Source organism: Condylura cristata, unplaced genomic scaffold (genome assembly GCF_000260355.1).
Source record: "Condylura cristata isolate star-nosed mole 26May11 unplaced genomic scaffold, ConCri1.0 scaffold00006, whole genome shotgun sequence".
In the NCBI taxonomy this organism is placed as follows: domain Eukaryota; kingdom Metazoa; phylum Chordata; class Mammalia; order Eulipotyphla; family Talpidae; genus Condylura; species Condylura cristata.
Window position 1 is genome coordinate 2,661,440 of NW_004567107.1, and position 20,264 is coordinate 2,681,703.

At 56.7% G+C, this 20,264-nt stretch overlaps 1 protein-coding gene across 2 annotated transcripts in view; it reads right to left on the minus strand.

Moving 5' to 3' along the window:
* Positions 1–20,264, minus strand: part of NUP214 (nucleoporin 214kDa) — a 72,444-nt gene that overhangs the window by 35,586 nt on the left and 16,594 nt on the right. Inside the window, exons 13-23 of one of the 2 annotated variants that reach the window (XM_012721410.1) lie at positions 19,841–20,010; positions 17,398–17,492; positions 15,352–15,438; positions 15,031–15,180; positions 14,041–14,199; positions 12,063–12,166; positions 10,418–10,600; positions 9,758–9,843; positions 9,576–9,659; positions 2,040–2,300; positions 388–549 (exon numbers count right to left, since the gene is read on the minus strand). In XM_012721410.1, coding sequence (XP_012576864.1) covers positions 388–549; positions 2,040–2,300; positions 9,576–9,659; positions 9,758–9,843; positions 10,418–10,600; positions 12,063–12,166; positions 14,041–14,199; positions 15,031–15,180; positions 15,352–15,438; positions 17,398–17,492; positions 19,841–20,010 — 1,541 coding nt within the window. Of the gene's footprint in view, positions 1–387; positions 550–2,039; positions 2,301–9,575; positions 9,660–9,757; positions 9,844–10,417; positions 10,601–12,062; positions 12,167–14,040; positions 14,200–15,030; positions 15,181–15,351; positions 15,439–17,397; positions 17,496–19,840; positions 20,011–20,264 lie in introns of both variants that reach the window. The other variant, XM_012721411.1, reaches the window with a different exon arrangement.

Consider the following 20,264-nt stretch of genomic DNA (forward strand, 5'->3'; position numbering starts at 1 on the left):
AAGGCTTGCTTTGTTTTCCGAAACGCCCTATTTGACTGACAGCAGCAAACCATTCTGCACGCCTCTTGGAGTGTGCTGCGAATGTGCATCGTAAGAAGTTAAAAATGAAGAATGTATTTAAAGAAACACACCAACAGGTAGGGATTAACAGCTTCATCAAAAACCACTGACTTTCCCCTTCACTGAATGTGGCAGAGCTCAGGCTTCTCTTAACGAACAGGGTACCATGGCCCCCTCAGCCGGCCTGGCATCCCCCCAAGACGGAGTCGGGCTGCACACCAGTCTTCTCTTGGAAGGCAGCAAAGAGCCAGCTGTCTCCTGGCAGCCTGCCGTGGGGCCAGGCTCAGCGGGCGGCAGTCTGCGCAGGTGTGCGGCCACAGCTCTTACCTGGCACCTGGCTGGCCTTCTGCCGTCTCAGTGCTGCTGCACCGGCTGCCTGGGGAGCCGAGATGGGGTGGGACGGACCAGGGGCGCCATGTTTCACAGTTTTTGTTGCAAGCATTGTGCTATCAGCCCCCTGAGGAATGATTTTGCTAGTAGATGTAGACACTAAGAGAAAGAGAAAGATCAAGTGAGAGAGTGGGCCAGAGACGAGCTAAAAGGCACTCACATCAGGTAACAGAGAATGCTAACACCAGATACCCGCGTCAGCACAGGCCCAGCATGCAACAGGCTGGCTCCGAGCAACGTGCCTGCCGCCTCTATGGCTGAAACACTTCGCCCAGTTGCTTCCTGACCCTGAGATGAGACTGTAACCAGGCCTGAAGCCAGAGGCTGTTACAGGTGGTGCCCCCGCAGGGGAAAGGTGAGGAGGAGCCGCCCAGAAGTAGGTTCAGACTGAGACTCCCAGAGGAAACACAGAAGGCCGCGGGAGCAGCCCCTCAGCCATCCCGGGCTCCCCTCCCGCCCCCACCCCCACCTTCCAGAAGGCGAAGGGCGCGGAGCCCCCAGCAGCCAGCCTCGGGACAGCAGCTGAGAGGCTTCACAGGGGGCCCGGCGACGGGAACTGTGCCCAGCTCTGCTCTGCACCAGCCGGGAGGGGCGGCTCGGCCTGGGCAAGGCGGCCCCGGCGGGCATCTCCCGTGGCGTCTCCTGCCGCCATCGGGCTGGACCCCGGCCTGCTGTCCGTGGCCACGGGCGGGCTCCGGGCCCACGTGGCGGGAGGCGCCATCCTGACCCTCCGCTCAGAAGGCTCCAGCTCTTCAGGGGAGGAAGGTGCCACTCCGCAGCGTGGCCCTGGGCTGGGACACTTGCCCCAGGTCTTCCTTGGGGGAGGACGCCGCGCCAGACCCCTTCTGTTTGGGGCTTGGAGACCCAGGACTCTACTTGGGGCGAGATGACCGGCCACTGTGGCCTCAGGGACTCGTTTTCCCTTGTTTGTCAGGAACCCCTGCACTGCTGTTCCCGGAGCCTGACGGGTCTTGCAACTCTGCACACAGATGAAAAACTGACAGCGACCCGTGAACGACATGGGCACTGAGCTTGGCCAGTGGGTGCCCCTGACTGCTGGTATCAATGTGACTTTCATGCCAACATCTGCCAGCTGCCTGCTCTTCCTTCCTCTGCCCTCCCCACACCAGGGCCGACACACAGTGTGAGTGCCTGTGGGGGCCCTGACGCCCTGGACCGCAGGCGTCAGCACACAGGTCCCGGCAGCAAGCCCAGAGCTGCAAGCTGGGCGGCAGCAGGTGAGCCTCCAACAGAATGTGGCTACATGGCGGGGCTGAGAACTGAGGTCTGAAGTGCACGAGTGAATGCTGCCTTTCCTTGCGCTGCTGAGAAGAGCAATCAGACCAACAGAAGCTGGTCCAGGGCGACAGTGTGGGCCCTGCAGTCTCCCCCCGCCCGCAACATCCCACCAGCCGCTTTCCCGGGAACACCCCTGTTTTGAATCAGTCTCCTGGCTTCTGGAATACTAGCAGGAAAGTTCTAGATCCAACGACTGACTGGTGTGACAGCCCAAGACCCAGTCACTGCCCCTTCATTACTTAGAAACCTAGCAGGTGAAACGGTGACTCTGCACCTCGGTGCTCACTTACTCGATGTTCCCATCACACCGGGCGAGCCGGGAGCCAGGTGGGGCTTGGTGAAGGGCGTCATCTGGGTCACGGGGCCGGGCTGGACGGAAGGCGTGCGCACCACGGGGGCGTGGCGGGGGGCCTGGCTCACGGCGGCGGCGTCCTTACAGGCTGGCCGTGCATCTTCACTCTCCAGAGACTGGGAGATGGAGGAGGTCGAGCTCACTTCATCCAGGTCTTCGCAGCATCTCTGAGACAGGAAGGCGGACCGGGACAGGCTGGCTACAAAGCCCACAGAGAGACAATTAGCCGCCGCGAGGCAGCCGAGAGTGAGCTGCCACAGCTGGTGGAGGAACGCCGCTGAGAAGCGCCGCGGCTATCACCTGAAGGGCCGCTGCCGCCAGCAGCCGGCGCCGTCGGCCGGGCCGGGTCTCCGCTGCGCGGGGCTCGGGCAGCCGGGCCGGCGGCAGGGCACATGCTGACTGTCGAACCGAGCGTGTGAAGTGAGAGGCGAAACAAAGCACTGGCGGGAGGGGCGGGAGACGGCGGGCGGGGCGGCACGGCAGGGGAGGAACGGGCTCCCGAGCCGGTGTGGTCACCCCGCTGCCCGCGCTCCTGGCGCTGAGGCGCCGAGCACAGGACGCAGCCGGGAAGAGCCGCCGTGTGGCTCCTCACTCGATCCCGGGGGCGCAGACACGTCCAGGCCAACTAACACATTCAGTGACCTGCCAGTTCACTCCCCGCCTCAGACCGCAGGCGAGCAAAGCTTTGCCCACGTGCCTCCGACCCGAGCTCCAGCAGGCACGTGACTGCGAGCGCGCTGGAGCGGCAGAGGCCGCGGCCTCCCGCCTCGGGCCCCCGTAACGCTGCCAGTCATCACGCGCCGGCTGAGCTATGGCTGCGGGATTTTACTCCTCATGATGTAAGTGCAACGTACACAACTGTGACCGAGCCAGTGGGACGTGCTGGGCTCCTCGGCTGGGCAGCCTGGAGCCACGTGCAGTTATCAAACAGGAATAACTTAAAGACAGGACATGCCAACATGAGCTCTTCAGTGGTGCCAGTCACATTTCAAATGCTCAGTGGCCACGGGTGACCCGTATCAGTCAGCCCACAGCCACCTCCACGACCGCAGAAGCTCTACTGAACTGCACTGTGCCAGGGCATTCTGATGCAGTTAGGGTGCAGGTGGCCACTGGGTGACCCACCTGTGGGCACAGAAGCGCTGGCGGGCTGCAGCTAACACTTGACTGAGAATTTAGCCAGTGCCGGGTGTGTGGACAGCACACCCTTAATCCTCACTTTTCCTGAGTCAGAAATCACTGCACCTCGTGCATGGCTGATGCTTAGAAAGGTTATCCATGCAAGGTCGTGAGGCAGGAAGTGGCAGAGGCGTAATTCCAGGGGGCGGATCTGACTCGGAGACCCCTTTCTCACCAGCACTCTTCTGTTAGAGCCGAGCGCTGAGCGGCAAGAATGCTGACCCTTTGCGCTCTGGCCCACACCTGGGTTATGTTGTGATAGTTCTAGCGCATGGCAAAGGAATTCTGGCAGGGTCTGGCCAGTTCACCATAAAATAGGGAGGCTGTCCTCAATTCTACAGGTGAGCCCCGGGAACTGTCGAAGGCCATGAGGGCAGAGAGGGGAGTCAGAGGCTGGTACGAGGCGGCAGAGAGGAAGCAGACAGGGCCATGCACCGGCAGTGGCTCGCAGAAGGGGCTGGAGCACAAGCGGGAGACGAGGTCCGGGGCTGCCAGGAAGGAACGGGCTGAGTTTAGGTATGGAACCCCGCCCAAAGCCCCGGCACAACGCACACCTTGACTTCAGCCTGAGAGAATGGAGGGGGCTCAGCAGAGCTGCTTTGGGCCTGCACTTGTGACCCACATAACTGTGAGGCCATAAATAGGTGGCGATTCAAAGCACCAAGCCTGTGAGAGCTCGTTACAGCATCCCTGAGAACGATTACAAACCCACACGCATCCTCTTAGGGCCACAATGCTCTCAGTCATTTCTCTTAAAACTTTAGTTCACGAGCAACCTAGACTCATCACCCTCAGAAATGGCCAAGAAGCTGAAGTACCAACGTAGGTCCCAAGGAGTGGGTCCTGGCTTCCTTCCTCCACTTCCTGATGCCACTTGCCAGTTCCAGGAGGAAGCCCGTCAACTGCATGAAGCAATGCCGTGCCCACTCGCAGGGCCAGGAGCTGGATTGCCCTCTCTCCCCAGGCACTGCAGCCTCCCCTGGTTCGTGTCGCTCCCTACTGTGACCAGCATTGGGCTCCCTGGCACCAAGAAGGCACCAGAATGATCAGCTACGGCTCGGGAACCCGAAGACTCTCATTCTGCTTAAAGCCCCACTAACAGAACTCCTGATCACCTCAGCAGACGCGGCAACCGCTGAGCTTCCCTGTGTGATCGAGGCAAGAGCCCACTGACCATTGTGCTGCCTCTGCTGTGGCGGGCCAGGCCAGTGAACCAAAGTGGGGAGAACAGAGAAAAGGCTGACAAAGGAGAAACCACAGTGCTCACAGTCAGGGAGGAGATTAAAGCCTCCACAGGGCAAACACAAAAAACACTGCCGTAACCACACACACCGAACAGGCACCGTGGCCTCCGGGCACAAGGCCGATGCACCAGCCCCTCGGTGCGTCTCAGACCCCACAGCTGGTAGAAAACGAAACATCAAGGTAAAGGAAACCCCACCATGCTCAGCGCTGCAGGAGGGCGCCCCAACTCTCAGAAGACGTCTACCAAGAAGCTCGCCTCCGGGAGCAAACCCCACGGCAGGCCGAGGGGCGATGGCCACAGCGCAGCAGGAGCCGGCTCGCGGGCCTGTCTAAGCCCACCTCCCGCCCAGGCCACATGTCAGCTTTCCTCTGCGGGCTGAGGGAGGGGGTGTTCGACAAGGCAGTGCTGGGAAACACAGTACCAAGTAGAGCCAGAGCGTCTACGGATGGGTCAGCAAACCGTAACCGCGGTCTCCTGGCCATCTGCTTCAGGAATAAAGCTGCACTGAGAACAGCCGCGCCCTCCTGACGCACTGACTGCGGTGCTTTCCCTCTACGAGAGCAGCTGAGGTGCAGAGCATAACGGGAGCTGCGAGCATTAAATACGTATTATCTGCCTTCTCAGAAAAGCTCAGAGCCCTGCCTTGGACTGCACAGCTTTCTGGAGTGCTGAAGGCTCCGTCTCTGCCGCCCATCTGGTGGCCACTCGTCACATTTGCCAAGTAGGCACCAGAACAGTACTGGGTAGCTGAATTTCTACCTTTATTTGATTTTCACTCACTGGAATAGGCTGTCAACTGACCACAGCCTCAGAAGCCAGGCGAAGAGCCGAGAAGGCGCTACGACCACGTCAGCACTGCCGCGGTGGTGCGGGGCGGTGCCGGTGCAGCTCGGGATGACAGACCTGCGGGAGTCTTTTGCAATGAAGAGTGGGAAAATCAGACGTGTAACTACAACACGTGACACGCGAGCCATGCTTTTACATCAGACATAAAAATTCCAGATTTGGGGGCGTTCTGCCGATCCATAAACAAAACAGGGCACACACGCAACAGAACACCGGCAATGACGGGACCTGCGGGCACGGGGCGCAGCGTGGGGAGCTGCAGACCAAGGGAGGGGCGAGCGAAGACGGCGCGAGCCCAGGACAGGCCAGTCCGAAAACGGCAGCTGCGCAGAGAGGATGGACGAGCGCCGGTTGTGGGTGGCTCCCGGCCAGCGCCGGGGAGCTCGGAGGGCGGGAATGTCCTGAAAGGGGGATGGGGTGGGGACACACAATTCCGTAAACGTGCCCAAACTGTACACTGACTACAGATGGAGCTTACATTTCAATCATACCACGTGAAATTGTTTGTAAAAGCAATTCAATTCCACATAAAGATTTAAATTTGCAAAGTAAAACCCAAACACTAGACAGTGAAGGCACGCGCTCACGGCCGAGACTGAAGCAGGACACAGGAAACCGCAGAGAAGCCTTTCTCCTTAAGGCGTAAAGGGCGGCCCAGTTCCGCTAACGCCCACAACCTACTCGAGGCTGGCACACAGGAGTCTCGGACACAAATCTAAAACAGGTGACCCCATAGAGCAAAAGATTCCTAGGCACTTCATGAAAGAGACGATTTAAGTGACTAGTACACGTATAGAAGGGCCACACCAGACAGGTCAAAGGAACGGCTGGCCATGTCCGGCCCGGCCAGGCCATGAAAGCGCGACTATTCACACGTCGTGGTACATCGTGGGGACGGAGAACGAGACGCGGAGCCTTCGGCAGCCGAGCTGCGGTCAGCGCGAGCCGACAGTCCCGCTCCAGGCCGTGCGACCGAAGGGGGTCAGGCGCTCCCTAAGCCGGTGCTCCAACAGCCCAGTCCACTGCAGCCGGAACCGCCCACGCCCACCACGAGGAGCCCGGAGGAGCAAACGGAGCAGCACACAGCAACGAACAGGCAGCAGCCACGCAGCCAGGGTGACGCCGCCAAGCCTCGTGCGGAACGAGAGCCACCCCAGAGAGTAAGGAAGTAACAGCCGGCAGAGGCCCCAAACCACCCAGTGGCGGCACGTGTCAGGAGTAAAGCAGAGGGACCGCGCACAAGGCTGCAGTGGAGGCCTGGGCTGGATGCCAGGGTTTAAACGGTGACTGAGCAAGACGTAGGGGCACAGCTGGCAGGCTCTGAGGCGGCCCATGGGCCAGCTCACAGAGGGCCATCGCCAATTTCCTAAATGGATCACCCCATTGTGGTTGAGAGAGAAAGTTCTTGTTCTGCCTGCAGCTTAGCTTCCAACAGTTTATCAAAAAGAGCCCCACTGAGTACGGTGGGGGCGGGGCGAGTGAAGCAACCAGCAGACTTAAGCTGTTGTGGTGAAGGGCAGTGGATGCTCGCCATGTCACTCTCCTGACGGGGGTCTGGAACTTCACACAGCAACTGAGTAGAAACTAAAAATGTTAAAAAAAAAAAAAAAAAAAAAAAAAAAAGCTACCACCCTCCATGCCCAGACAGTGCGTCTTTGGGGAACAAGAAAACTGGGACTGTCCATGAGGGGTGCAGGGAGGGTGGGACCACAGGCTCTAATTCTCAATTTGCCGAAGGGGACACAGACGGGTGTTTCTGTTTTGGGCACTTCCTACACGTGGCTGTTCAGGTTTACAAGAGAAGATGCCATGATGCTGTATTCAAGTTGAAGGACAGAAGTGATTTTTGTCTGACACAATTCAAATGCAATTTGTATTGACTGACAAATTCCGGATAGAAAGGAAAAGCTCTGAAAAATCAGAATTTCCACGCTAACTTATGTGATGACCTCCCTTTTCTGTATAATCATAATCATCAAAATATTCTAAGCAACCATCAGTCTTCAACTGGATTGCCTCAGCCTCATAAGGTGCTGCCTGGCTCAGGCAAGCAAGCGCTGCCCCAGGACAGAAAATTCCTGTTGAAATAAAAAATAATATCACAACTGGCTGATTCATAAAAGCAACTATAACAAAATCAATATTGTTAAGACAAGACAGCACTGCAACATGTTAAAAAATAATCAAGAGTTCTTTTTGTTGGGAGTGACCGAAGATTTACTGACAAGGACTGAATTAGGGTGGTAAAGAATGGAGCCTTGCATCCAAGCTTGATAAAGTGGTAGTAAACTGACCTTGAGATCCTGGATAGGACTAGCTGAAGGTGACAGCGAACTGGGCCTCACATCAAGGGCCAGTGATGAGTCACCCCCTTTGGAATCTGAGTTTAGAATCTATATAAGAGACCCGTCCCCCTTATTGATTGGCAGTAGCTGCGGACTCCACGCTAGGGGCTCATCTCAGCTGCCGTCCGGGAGCAATAAACTCTGCTTGCTCAGCCTTTCTGCCTCCTGCCTTCCTTTCTTGCAGCTGGTCACAGAAGTTGGGACAAAACACTTTTACTGCCCGAGAACTGGGGTACAGACCAGAGATGCGGAAGGTGAGAGGATTCAGCAGAGACAGAGTGGGGAGCAGAACAGGCAGATCGACGAAGTACACTGCTGATGGGAGCAGCGGGCGGGCCAGGAGAGGTCTGCCTGGCCATGTGGATCTCCTCCAGGGCAGGCGGGGATTGAACTCATGCGGAAGTGGCTTAAGCTTCTTTGTGCTGTGCTTTAACCCACTGTGCCACCAGGGAGGGCCTCTATTCAGTTTTTTTTTTTTTTTTTTTTTAATTTATTTTCACATACAGAACTGGGGTACAGGCCAGAGGCTCAGGGGCGGTGAGAGGATTCACCAGAGACAGAGTGGGGAGCAGAACAGGCAGATGGATGAAGTACACTGCTGAGGGGAGCAGCGGGCGGGTCAGGAGAGGTCTGCCATGCCATGTGGTCACCTCCGGGGCAGGCGGGGATCGAACTCATACTGAAGTGGCTTTAGCTTCTCAGTGCTGTGCTTTAACCCGCTGCGCCACCAAGGAGGGCCCAGTCTTAAATTTTATGAATTAATGTACCTGTTTTAACTTTAATAGGTTGATTTTAAGAAAAATGCTATGATCTCAGCTGAAGGTCAACACGACCCCAAACTATTATTAGAAAAAAGATGATTGTGATCTCTCAGCCCAATTCATATGCTAATGTTATCCCACTGCTTGCTGGAAATGTATAAAATAAACCTCTGCTGAAACCAGAGCGGGAAGATGCACCCAGCTCCGATTCCCCTGTCTTCCTTGCGCCTGCTCCCCTTTCTTCCTCTTCAGAAATCTCTGCTAGCTGACGAGGCTCCCACCTAAAGGCCCTGCCCTTTGAAAGCCCATGATCGGGGTCAGTCCCTGACATTTGTTCTTAGACTTTTCTATACTTTCCCAATATCTACCAAGAGAAAATATCTTTAGATAAAACACTGAAAATAACTTTAAATAAAAGCTGAAAATCCACTGGATTATGATCATTATTTACTTACTTATTACTTACATATAATTACAGAAAAAACTACAAATTATAGCACAGTAAGATTGTTAAATTTCCTTCCCTATTTTAATGACCAGAAGGTATTTTGGTTGTTGGCATAAAAAAAATTTAAACTCAGAACAGAATTTCAAAGAAAAAAGGCAGATGTGAGCATGAAAGCAAAGCCAGGTTAGTGCTGAAGTTATACAGAGCAAATATTTCAAAGAAGAAATTTTGGGTAATTATCTAGACAACTTAAGCACACAAATTCTTTTCAGCAAGTGTTTCCAGTCACCACTGCCTCGTCAGTGCTGCTTCTTCTGTAACAGGATCCCCCACACACATCTTACGGCAAGCCCGTCCAGCGAGGAGGGGAAAGCCGCTCCCGAAAGCAGCGGCCAGCGCTCTGGAATGGCGCATCCACCCACCCCCTGGACACCCGGTCATGTGACCCGAGATCTGCAGAAGACACCGTGACACCCCAGAACAGCTACCTGAGCTTCCTCATCAAATACGCATGTGCGACTCTTTACTCCAAGGCTCAGACTAGAGGCTGGGGACATTCTCTATCCCTGCTAAAAAAGGAAAAGAAAAACCCAGCCTCTGCCCCCCACGTATGGTTGATGTGAGAAAACGCAGAGCCAGCTGCTCTTACCTGGAGCAGTGGATCTCACGGGCGGGGTCTTCCTCTTGGCCAAGAAGTTCCTCAGCTGGGCCTGTTTCACCGGGGACAGCTTGGCTGCAAGAAATGCACAGCCCGTAAAGCTGACGGCCCGGCCCTTAGGCAATCAGAGGCAGACGAGAACAGCGCCTGGGCAGCTGGGAAGGCTGACTTACCTGGTACCTTGGGCAAGGGCTTGGCATGAGAATCTATGGTGGTTTTCAACAAAGCGTTGCGCAGGCTTTCAAGGTCACTGTCAAAACTGAAACAGGAGAGTTACAAACTAGCCAACTGTGACCTAAGGATCTGAGGGGCAGGGCGGGTGGCAGGCAGTGGGGAGTATGAGGCTCCTAACGACAAGCACAAGTGGCAGACGCACCCCCAATCATGTCCTCCGTCTGAGAGGCCAGGCAGTGACCTAACACCAAATCCCACTCTGCCACACACAACTGATTAAAACGTGCATGCAGCACACAGGGGAAACACGCCTAGCTCGCCAGCCTCAGGGCAAACTATTGGCCAGGCCGAGGGCCGCCACCAAGCAAAACGACCCATCTGAGCCGAGACAGTAAGGCAGCCCAGTCCTGCCGTTTACTCTGGAACAGCTAGAGCGCAGCCCCAGGCACCTGCTGCATCGGCTCACGGCCAGGCGCGTCCCAGGCTTCGCCAGCCTCCCGCGAGGCAGTAGTCAAAGCCATCGTGGGGCAAAAGAGCACGACCGTGACCACGCGGGTGGCAGACAGCAGGACTTGAAGCCCCGTCCGAGCCCCCTGGCCCGGCACCCCTTCCTCCTCACGCCCTCTACTGCGCCGTGGCTGACAGGGCCTCCCCCACACCTGTGTGTGGAGGGGGGTGCAGGGGCGCCCGAGGACAGGCCCCACTGGGAGGTCTGGTTGTAGAGACGAAGCTGCTGCAGACTGTCCACCAGGTGGTTCAGCCTCTTCCTCTGCTGGTTGATGATCTCGCGGTTGTTGGCGAGGGTGTTGAACAGCGTCTCCCGCTCCGGCACAAGCAGGCGCCTGTATGGGCAGGCGCGAAGGAGTGAACACGAGTGCTTGAGGAGAGGGACCGCCCAGCAGGACCCACCCAACTACTCCACAGTGAACAAGTGAAGCAATTACTAGGAAAAGAGGGGTGGGTGGGGTGAAAGTCTACTGAAGCGGAAGGGAGAGGCGTGCAGCCGAGGACACGTAGGCCAGGTCCACGGCAAAGGCACAGGGCAGAAACCAGAGAAACGCTGAAGCGCCAGTCAACCATGTGGAAGTGAAACGTGAACTCTGCAGAAAGGGAACTGGAATAAAGAGCCTGTTGAGTAGTGAATCCGGGGATTTGTCATAAAGGAGAAGAAAGCCTGGCTTCTGTCAGCATCACACTTTTTAAAAACTCAACTTATCAGTCAGCCAGCAGAGGATTCTACCATCAGGCAAGCAGAGCCCACACTGCAGGCCCAGAGTCCTCCCCGGGAGGCTAAGCGTAGGCCCAGACCTGTGGACTCTGTAATGGGTCCCATGCTCCGGGCCAGGACCGCAAGCCCAGGGTCACCCCCGTCCAGCGTCTGAAGGATCCAGGACCCGAGCTGCGGCTCCTCGGGGCATGACTGACGTCGTACTGAATTTTGCTTAGTGATGTGTAAGCAGCTCCTGGTCCTGCCCCTGACATCACACCCAGTGCCCACTGACACATTCAGCGAGCCACAGCTCTGTCAAGTGGGCAGATAGCTCTCGGCTGGTTTCCCCACTGGGCTAGACACGTCAAAATCCAGTATTCTGAGGGCTTGCCTGCTTTTTGAGTTTCCTCAAAATGGGCACTTCACTGCTCTGTGCGAGTACTGCGTTCTAGTCCTGGGAACTACACGGCGCCCACCAGCCAACCAGCAGTAGGAGACTGGGTAAAGGCTTCCCCTGTCCTCACTTCTCTCATCTTTAGAATTTTTTACACTAACTAGAAATATCTCTCCAAGAAAAAAATTTGGAATACACAAAAAAGTATAAGGGCAAAATGAGTCTTCATCCATCTCACAGATACAATTGTGAATATTTTGACAGATTTATTTCTAGCCTGTCTTCCTTGTTTAGACTTCTGCATTGAGACCATCCATTATGATTTTTTTACCTTACCCTTCTGATAGCTCACGTCACAGGTAATGACTGGTAACAATCGTTACGTCATACCATAGAGAAAATGCACTGAATTTTCTGACAACGTGCTATTCAGTAGCTGTGGTCTCCTGTGTTGAGTAAACAACATGACAAATTTACTGAGTTGACTCCACTAACTTTTGGCCAAAGAAGCTGAGCCCAACTCTGTGCGGCCATAAAGTATATAAATTGCCACGAGGACTGTTACTCCTAGAGACTTCTAGAATGAGAACAGCTGGGCCAAAGACAGTGAACATTCAGAGGGGCTCTGAATGCCTCCAAATCGTTTCTGAGCAGAGCTGCAGCGGGACCCAGCCCACCCAGGCGCTGGGGCCGGACTCACTTCTGCTTTCTTTTTTGCTCCAGATGCCGATCCCACTCCAAGTCCAGAACGTCGTTCACATCCTGGACAGCGAACTTCACATACTGATGAAGGCGCCGAATTTCCTATGGGAAAGTGAAAAGGCAGATGCCTGAGAACGTCATTAAAGCGAAACCCAGAAGCTCCAGCCCAGCGGGATGATGGAAGGGCAGTGCTGAGAGGGGGCACCAGGAAGGGCGTGTGCGCTGGAGCAAAAGCTCTGGCTTGGGTCTGTTTTCGGCTCCTGTGAAGCATCAGGGCGAGGCGGGATCTTCCCCCGCTCTGGCCCCACGGCACATCCACTCAGATTCAGCTCTTCCCACCGCGCTATGCCCAGAACGGTCCAAGAGGCAGAGCTGAGGCGATTCGAACCTTGCTATTACTCACAGCAGAGGACACGGACATCATCTCACCAGTGAGACAAAGAATTTCTCCTCAGAAACAAATAACAGTGCCCGCATCAGCAACTGCATTTACATGACTAAAACTCTTAGCCACCGGCTCATTTCAGGGCGCACGAACCTTCTTTAGACTTGGGGCCAGCGCCGGCCTCCGCAGCCACGCAGCCTGACGCGCCACTCGCGCAGAGAAGGCAGCCCCCAGGCGCGCGCATGAGCACAGCGTCTGCCCGCCAGGGAGAGCGCGTCCATCCGCACACACGCCTTATGGAGCGGAGCGTTTTCAGCTGCTGATTTAGAGCGCGCCAGCGGGCTGCAGAAGGCATCAGAGCAGATCCCGACGAGATACTCAGCTGCTCTGCCCGCTGCCCAGCTTCGGCGTCTTCCCAGCTGCACGCGCCTGGAGGTTTCTTCCGCGCTCCCCACACGGCCACCCACTGCTCCTCTCCCGGCCCGTCACGTCCTGCTCTTTTCTATGGTGCTGCTGCCCGCTGCCCGCTGCCGCACACAGCCCCGCTGCACTTGCGCGCCCCCTTGCCCACGTGGCTTCTCCAGCAGGGCTGACATGAGACCAGGCCGTGGTGCCCAGCTCCAGAACCTGCTTCCTCGTCTTGCCTCTACACGGCGTGCACTCCCACACGCCAACAACCGCTACCTCCTGAGCACCAAGAAGAAAGAAAGGGCTCTCCTGCACGGGAGTGTCCTCCCAGAGCTGCCTGCTTCAAACACGAGGCTGGCGCCTCGCTGGGAGCTTGTGGCCCGTGGGCAGGGCAGGCGGGCAGCACGCCTGTGGGGCAGCCTCCGCGGCGGGGCGGGGGCAGACACCGGCGCTGCGGGGCTCGCGCCGCTCCCAGTGTCGGGGGGGGGGGGGCATTTCCTCTCTCCCGCCGCCAGGTAAGGGAACAGGGGAGGCCGCGGCCTCGAGCTCCCAGGGGCTGGGAGGCTGCATCAGCACCCAGACCCTTCCCCGGTGAGGACACGCTGCCAACTGGTGCCCTTCCGAGCAGGGCTCCTGGCAAACGGGAGCAGGTGGGAGATAAGCCGGTTAAAGCTTATGATCCAGCAACTTCGAATTGAAAAGTGGAAACAAAAATCAGATTTAACTGAAACAGAAAAAGTAGTTAAGAGTCCAGGACAAGTGACCAGCTATCGCACAGCACAGAGGAGCGGGCCCAGCGGGGCTGTGGCGTCGTGGCTTCACCAGGCCCCACGCCCCAGGCCCTCATGCACAACGCGCCCCTCGGGACAAGGGGCTCTGAAGGCCGAATTCACACACACAAGCCCCTGCAGAGGGCGCGGGAGGCGGCAAGCCGTCACTCCCGGGAGCATCACTCATGATCTGCTGGGGAGCCGCGCAGCTTCCTGGGCAGCGTATTTATTCTCCACCACACTTCGGGTTCAATAAAGGACCCTGTTTTCAGGGGATGCAAGCAGGTGGGCGGAAAGTGACGTCGCTGTCACAGTGCCTCCGGTTCACAGGGATGGGCAGCTCCACGGGCCGGCCGGCTGGGAGGAGCCTGGCGGAAGGCTGCCGAGGCAGCATGTTGGCTGGGTGCTCCTACCTGCAGCTGAGCCTCACTCTTGGGGTCCAGAGGCCTCTTGTAGAGCAAATGCAGGTACGCAGAGTCACAGTTCCTCTCGTTCTGTTCTCTGGCTTCCTCCACACCGGCAAAGCCCTCAAGCAGAGTTGTTTTCAGGGTACTGATATCTCCGTGGAGAGACTGGAAAGGCATGAGGATGTATGGCACAAAGAGCGTGTTCTGAGAAACAAGCACGCCTCCATGCATCACGGGAGGGGTCCCGCCAGTACCCGGAGCGAACAGCCAAGTATGCGGAGTCATGTGAAAAGAACCCTGCTGCCAGGAAAGGTGATGCTCCCGCTCACGACAGCACGCCCGTCCGCGCGGTCAGTGACGCAGGAGGCAAGCAGAGCGCCAGCAGCACGGACCGCACCTCTTGCCGCTGAGTTTGGGACACCGAGCTCCCCCGCCCCCGACATGCCACCTGAGGCGGCTGCTGGGGTCAGTCTGGAGGGGGCTGGTGCTAAGCCCTTCACCCTTCACCCCACCAAGCCACAGCTTCCCGACATGCAAAACAGCAGGCATCACAGCACCCGCCCCCACAAAAGGCTTCAGTGAGAGGCCAGTGAAGTGCAATGTATTTAGCACACGCCCGGCCCCAGCCAGAGGGAACAGAGCTAGTAACAGCAACGCTGCAAATCACATCACTGGTTTCACAGGGGCTGGCTGGCGGCCATTCTGCTTTACAAGCCACTTTACTATAACCCAAAAATTCTCTACAAGAGACAGAAAAATTTCAAATACATCTAAGCCAAATTAACAGCCACAATGAATCTTTACAGAACGCTGTGTATTCCGACTCCTTCCACACAGAAGCCCGAGGTAACCTGCCACCCCTGACATGTTAACAGGGCTGAGCTGAGCGCGGGCTGAGAAGCGCCCACCGCTTGCAGGGGCACGGGGAGCCCGCTCTGGCGGGGGACGAGAACGCCCTCCGGGGCCCACCCTCAGGAGACGCCACCGCACACGGACCTCTGTGGTCTCCTTAATCTCCAGGAGGAAGGAGCGCAGGCCGTCCGACTCCGTGCGCAGCAGCTTCATCTCCTCCGTCGTGCCCACCTGGAAGCAGGCTTGGGAAGTCTGGGTTTTCAGCTCTTCCAGTTCCTTCTGGAAGTGAGCGATCTGTAAGCCACAGAGGAGGACACTCAGCGAGCTGGCTGGCGGCAGCTCCCTCAGGACAGATGTCTGGGACACAGAGGTTCGAGGCCAGACAACACAGCGGCCCAGAAGCCGGCACTCAGAGCCATTCGTCTCCGGAGCGACTTCTGGAAAAAACCTGCAGAACAAATTTACCTCCTCCCCAATTCCGGTTATCAGGGGATCTGACTCCTTCCACTGCTGTCCCTGCTTTTCGGCGACAGGAGGCTGAAGCGATTTCACCTGCAATGGAAGGCAAACATCCTAAGATGCAGCCCGGCCCGGCCCTGCAGCGCTGAGGCAGTCGGTGCGCTCTCACGGCAGCGCGGCGGCCCTGGCAAGGCGCGACTAGGGCTCCAGCTCTCCCGCTCCCAAGCGCGTGTGCCATGCCCCCCGGATGAGGCACACTCCAGGGGTGATGCTAGGGCCGAACAGCCAGACGGGGTCCCCGCTCTCGTGGGCTCACTGAGACAGCGCGGATAGTGAAAAAGCAGCAGAACGTAGAGAATGAGACAGGCGCTGCTAGAGCTGAGATGGTGCAGGAAGCCCTCAGAGACGGCCGCCACTGAGCTGAGACCGAGTCTGGAGAAAGCGAGGGGAAGTTCTAGGAGAAGCACCTTCTCGGCAGTGTGATGTTCAAGTGCAAAGAATTTTAGGCAGAAAAGAATAAAAAACACAAAAAGAATGAGGCAGAAAGATGCTGGCGCTGCTCACGGCAGAGGGAACGTGAACGCAGAGTGAGGTCGGGAGGCGCTGGCGGGCAAGGCAGCTCGGGGGACGCTACTCCCCAGGGCCGGGCATCTCGCGAGTGCTGGAAAGACACCGTGGGCTTTACAGGAGTCCGAACTACTCTTTGATTCTCAGGTATCCAGGTATCCTGCTTGCCGCCAAACAACCCATGACAGGGGAGGCTGGAGCAGAGCCGGGCACTAGTCAGGAGACTGGGCAAGAGGTGAGGAAGGCCTCACACCGACGGCGGGGGGGACTGAGACGAGGCTTTAAACATACCCCACGTGCCCGCAGAGCTCAGACCTGCCAGTCTGGACGGGGAACAGGTGGGCTTGGGGTTTGAGCAAACACCTGGCTGCAGAGATCAGAGCACTAGAAAAGCAACCTGTCCCGCTGAGACAGCACCCAAGAATTCTGTTTCACAGAGATTGTAACTGGCGGCAGCTTTTAAACTGAGATCTATAGCAAGTTACATAAAACAGATTTTTGACTATTCAAGCATTCTTTAAAGATGGCAGACACTTAGCAAGATCCGTGAGTCGTGCGTGACGCCCAAATGCAGGCCTGTCAAAGAAGCGCTTCCTGCGCTGAGGGTCAGTCACACGGGAAACTAACACGGTTCTCTGAGGTCAGCCATAGCACTTAACTGGCTGTGGAAAGTAAAATAACCACGCTTTTAGAAAACCGAGAACAGCTCTGGCCCCACAGTAGGAAAGGACTCCCACACAGAACACACAGAGCACCGCACAGAAAAATCGCTACACTGACCTATACGGAAATGAAGAACTTGCACTCACTGCAAGAGGCCGTGAAGAAAGCAGTATATAAAAGTGAGTAATGACGTCAAATACACATCTAAATAAATACAGTCAATAATTAAAAACTACAAAGAATCATTAAAAGCAGCAGCAATAAGAAAGGAGCCACGCTGACAACAGGCGGGCCCTGAGAAGTGCCGGCGTCACGGGTGCGAGCCGGCGAGGGCCTTTGTATCTTCAACAGTGGGAGAGTGGCCGAGGCGCCGCCCCGCAGGACAGCTTTTCAGTGGCCACTCATCATATGGAAGACGACCGTGTGGGACGTCGGGGTCCTGCTGTGCTGCTTCTTGTTCTGAGTGGAGGGGCCGAGGCCGCTCGGGCGACACACACGGTGTGCGCGCCGCACGGCTCCCACATGCACGGCTGTCGGCAGGACAGCAGACACAGCAACCCGAGACGGCGGGAAAGGGCAGGGGGCGGGGCGGAGCCGCTTCTGGGCCGCCACGGGGAGGAGGGAACACTCAGACGCTGCTCAGCGGTGGCAGGCTCAGGTCCGCGCGGACCCAGCCGGACTGCGGCTGCAGCGAGGCGTCTCGGGGCGCATACGATACTCAGCCCACCTTGTGGAGCAGCAACTCAGGTCCTGAATACCTCAGGGTGACCTCTGCTGGGGGGAGGCTGAGGAGCACAAGCACTGTGAGTGGGGTTCACACACCTGGGGGGAGACCGCCTTTGCCACCGGAGGAGTGATCCTGGGTGATTTCTGGGCCACCAAGGATGCCGGACTTGGACTGCCCTGTGCAGACGGCCCTGCTGGAATAAAAAGTCAGTCAGACAGTATTCAGCCCCATCATTTCTCCGCCACAGCTGTCCTGTCCTCCAAGCTGAAGCATCCTGTCTCTGGGCCCTTCAATGACCTCTGTTAAGAAGGGCGAGGACGTGGTATGTCACCTTCTGTTCAAGATGACTGAGAACATGCACTAACACTTCATAAAGCAGATAAAACTGGAGATCTCTGATCACAGTTATTTGTGTGCAGTATTTGTTGAACTAGGCCTGTGTGGCTTTGTTTTTGTTTTAAAGATTTATTTATGTGTATAAGAAATGGGGTACAGGCGAGAGGTGCAGGGATAAGAGGATTCACCGGGGACAGAGTGGGGGAACAGATCAGGCAGACTGACAAAGTACACTGCTGAGAGGGCAGCGGGGGGACAGGAGAGGTCTGCTGCGCCGTGTGGGTCACTCCCTGGCCAGGGATCGAACTCAGGCCGTGGCAGTGACAGCTCTGAGACTTAAGCCCCAGTCCACCCTGGAGACCCAAGACTTTGGCCCATCCTTACTCTGCAGAGTTTGCTGAAGTACCTCTTGGAATAGGAACAAATTTTTAAAGCCAAGCTCTCCCTGGTGGCGCAACAGGTTAAAGTACCACATTATGAAGCTCACAGAAGCCACTGCAGCACGAGTTTGATCCCTGCCTGGGAGCTGACTCCCATGGCGCGGCAGCCCTCTCCTGATCTGCCCGCTGCTCCCCTCAGCAGTGGACTTCATCAATCTGCCTGTTCTGCTCCCCACTTGTCTCTGGTGAATCTTCTCACCCACCACACCTCTAGCCTGTATTCCAGTTCTGTATGCATAAATAGTAAATAAATCTTTAAAGAAACAAAGTTTAAAGTCACAAGTTGAAAACAGTAAGTTGTGTTTTCACCTTGTAGGGGCTTCAGGACTTTCCTAGAAGCCTCGGGGCGAGTCTAATCCTATGGTGCATCAGCATCATCGGGGGCTTCTAAGGTAGGGAGATTTCATAAACAGAAAGCCCAAAATCTCTCACATCGCCTCACGAGATCGCGATGCCATGGTCTGCGAGGGGGTCTCCTGGTGACCCGGTGCAGCCGGACTGCTACAGCAGCCTAGATCAGACTGGGCTATCTAGTCTGAGCATTAAGGAATGGCGGCGAGGATGGGGCATCTGGGCAGGGAGCAGTGCAGCGGGAGCGAGCCTCTGGCGACACTCCGGGCAGAAAGAGACGTGAGGATGAAGGCAGGACTCCTTAACCTTGTGGGACACAGGCAGATGCCTTTCTGCCTCTGATAAAAAGCCCCCAAATAAGGTGACTTGGGCAAGTCCCGCAAGGCAGTTCTTCACAGCTCAATGCTCGCTCAGTATTTCCCAAACGCCTCTGTCACACACGAAGTCACCCCACTGGGGCTGGTTAGGAGTCACCGCTGGCATTCGTGAAAGGCACCTGTGGGCTGCTTCCCAGGAGGCCTGCCTGCACACACTTCCCCTGCTCTCACCTCGTGGAAGCGCTCACACCCCAACGAGAGGCAAGCCACTGCCCGAGGCCCTACAAATGTCAGTGCTGCGACAGCGTGAGCAGCTCTCTGAGGCCCACACTCGTGGGACAACGTGGGAAGACGGTGTGCGAGCGCTGGCTGGCTCCCGGGCTGGGGAGGGAGCCGTGAAGAACGAAGGTTAAGTGGGACAACTGTGGAAGTGTGTCAGACGGGCCATCGTCCACGCTGTCAAGGCTCCTGAGTTCGATTATGTGGCTTTAGGAGACTCACACTACAGTAGTTAGAAGGCAAGAGTTTCATGTCTGCAATTAACTCAGGGTTTTAGAAAAAGATACAAAAACAGGAGAGAGACAAACAAGTAATGGGAAATGGGAGCAAGCACTGAATCTCAGCGAGGGCTCAGCAGCCACTCTGTGATTTCTGCAACCTTTCTTGGGCTTGAAAGGAAAAGGCAGGTACTTTTGGTCAGAGATTCCTACAGTGCACCTCATCTCCACGGGCTGACTAGTACCGCCACGTGCGGCCTTCGGCGCTGCTTGGGAAAGTAACCGCGGCGGGCGCCGTCTCCTCTACGCAGCCCCGGAGCTGCTCCGTCGCTGACCTTCACTGACCGCCGTGAGCGGAGGCTGCCCCTGCAGCTAATGCCCCCACCAGACCCTTTCGGACAGCACCAAGAACACGCAGCTCCAGGAGCAGGGTCAGAGTTGAGCCGGGGGCCCGAGTCAGAGTCTGAACATCCGCGCGTTAGCATGAGATACAGCAAGCAGGGGAAGCCGTGGCCCGGCTACACGAGTGAGGACTGACCTTCAAAAAATATCGAGAATTCATGCCTGGGCTCTGGAGACGCTCGTGGAAAAGCTTACCTGATGCCAGGGGAGCAGCTGGGGCCTTCGCCGAAGCCAGACCCAACGAGGAGGAGAGAGCAGCGGGGGCGCCGAGGGGTGCAGAGGCGGGCTTGGAGGCAGAGAATGGCGGCGTGGACGGGGCGCTCTGCGAGCTGCTGACAGGGGCCGCGGTGACCACAGCGGTGAACCTGAAAGAAGGGCAGACAGCTGCAGGCACAGCACGGCCACGCAGGGCCGCCTGCTACCCTCCCGCTGCCTCCTGAGACAGCGGTGTTCAGCTCTTTCACGTTCAGGGTGAGAGCTGCGAGGCACCACTGACCTCACTGTCGCTTCATTAAGAAGATGCAATGCTAAGCCAGAAAGAGAAAGAAAAATACCGGATGGTTTCACTCATAGCAGGAGTATAATGGACCAGGCGAGAAAATAACAAAAATAATGAACA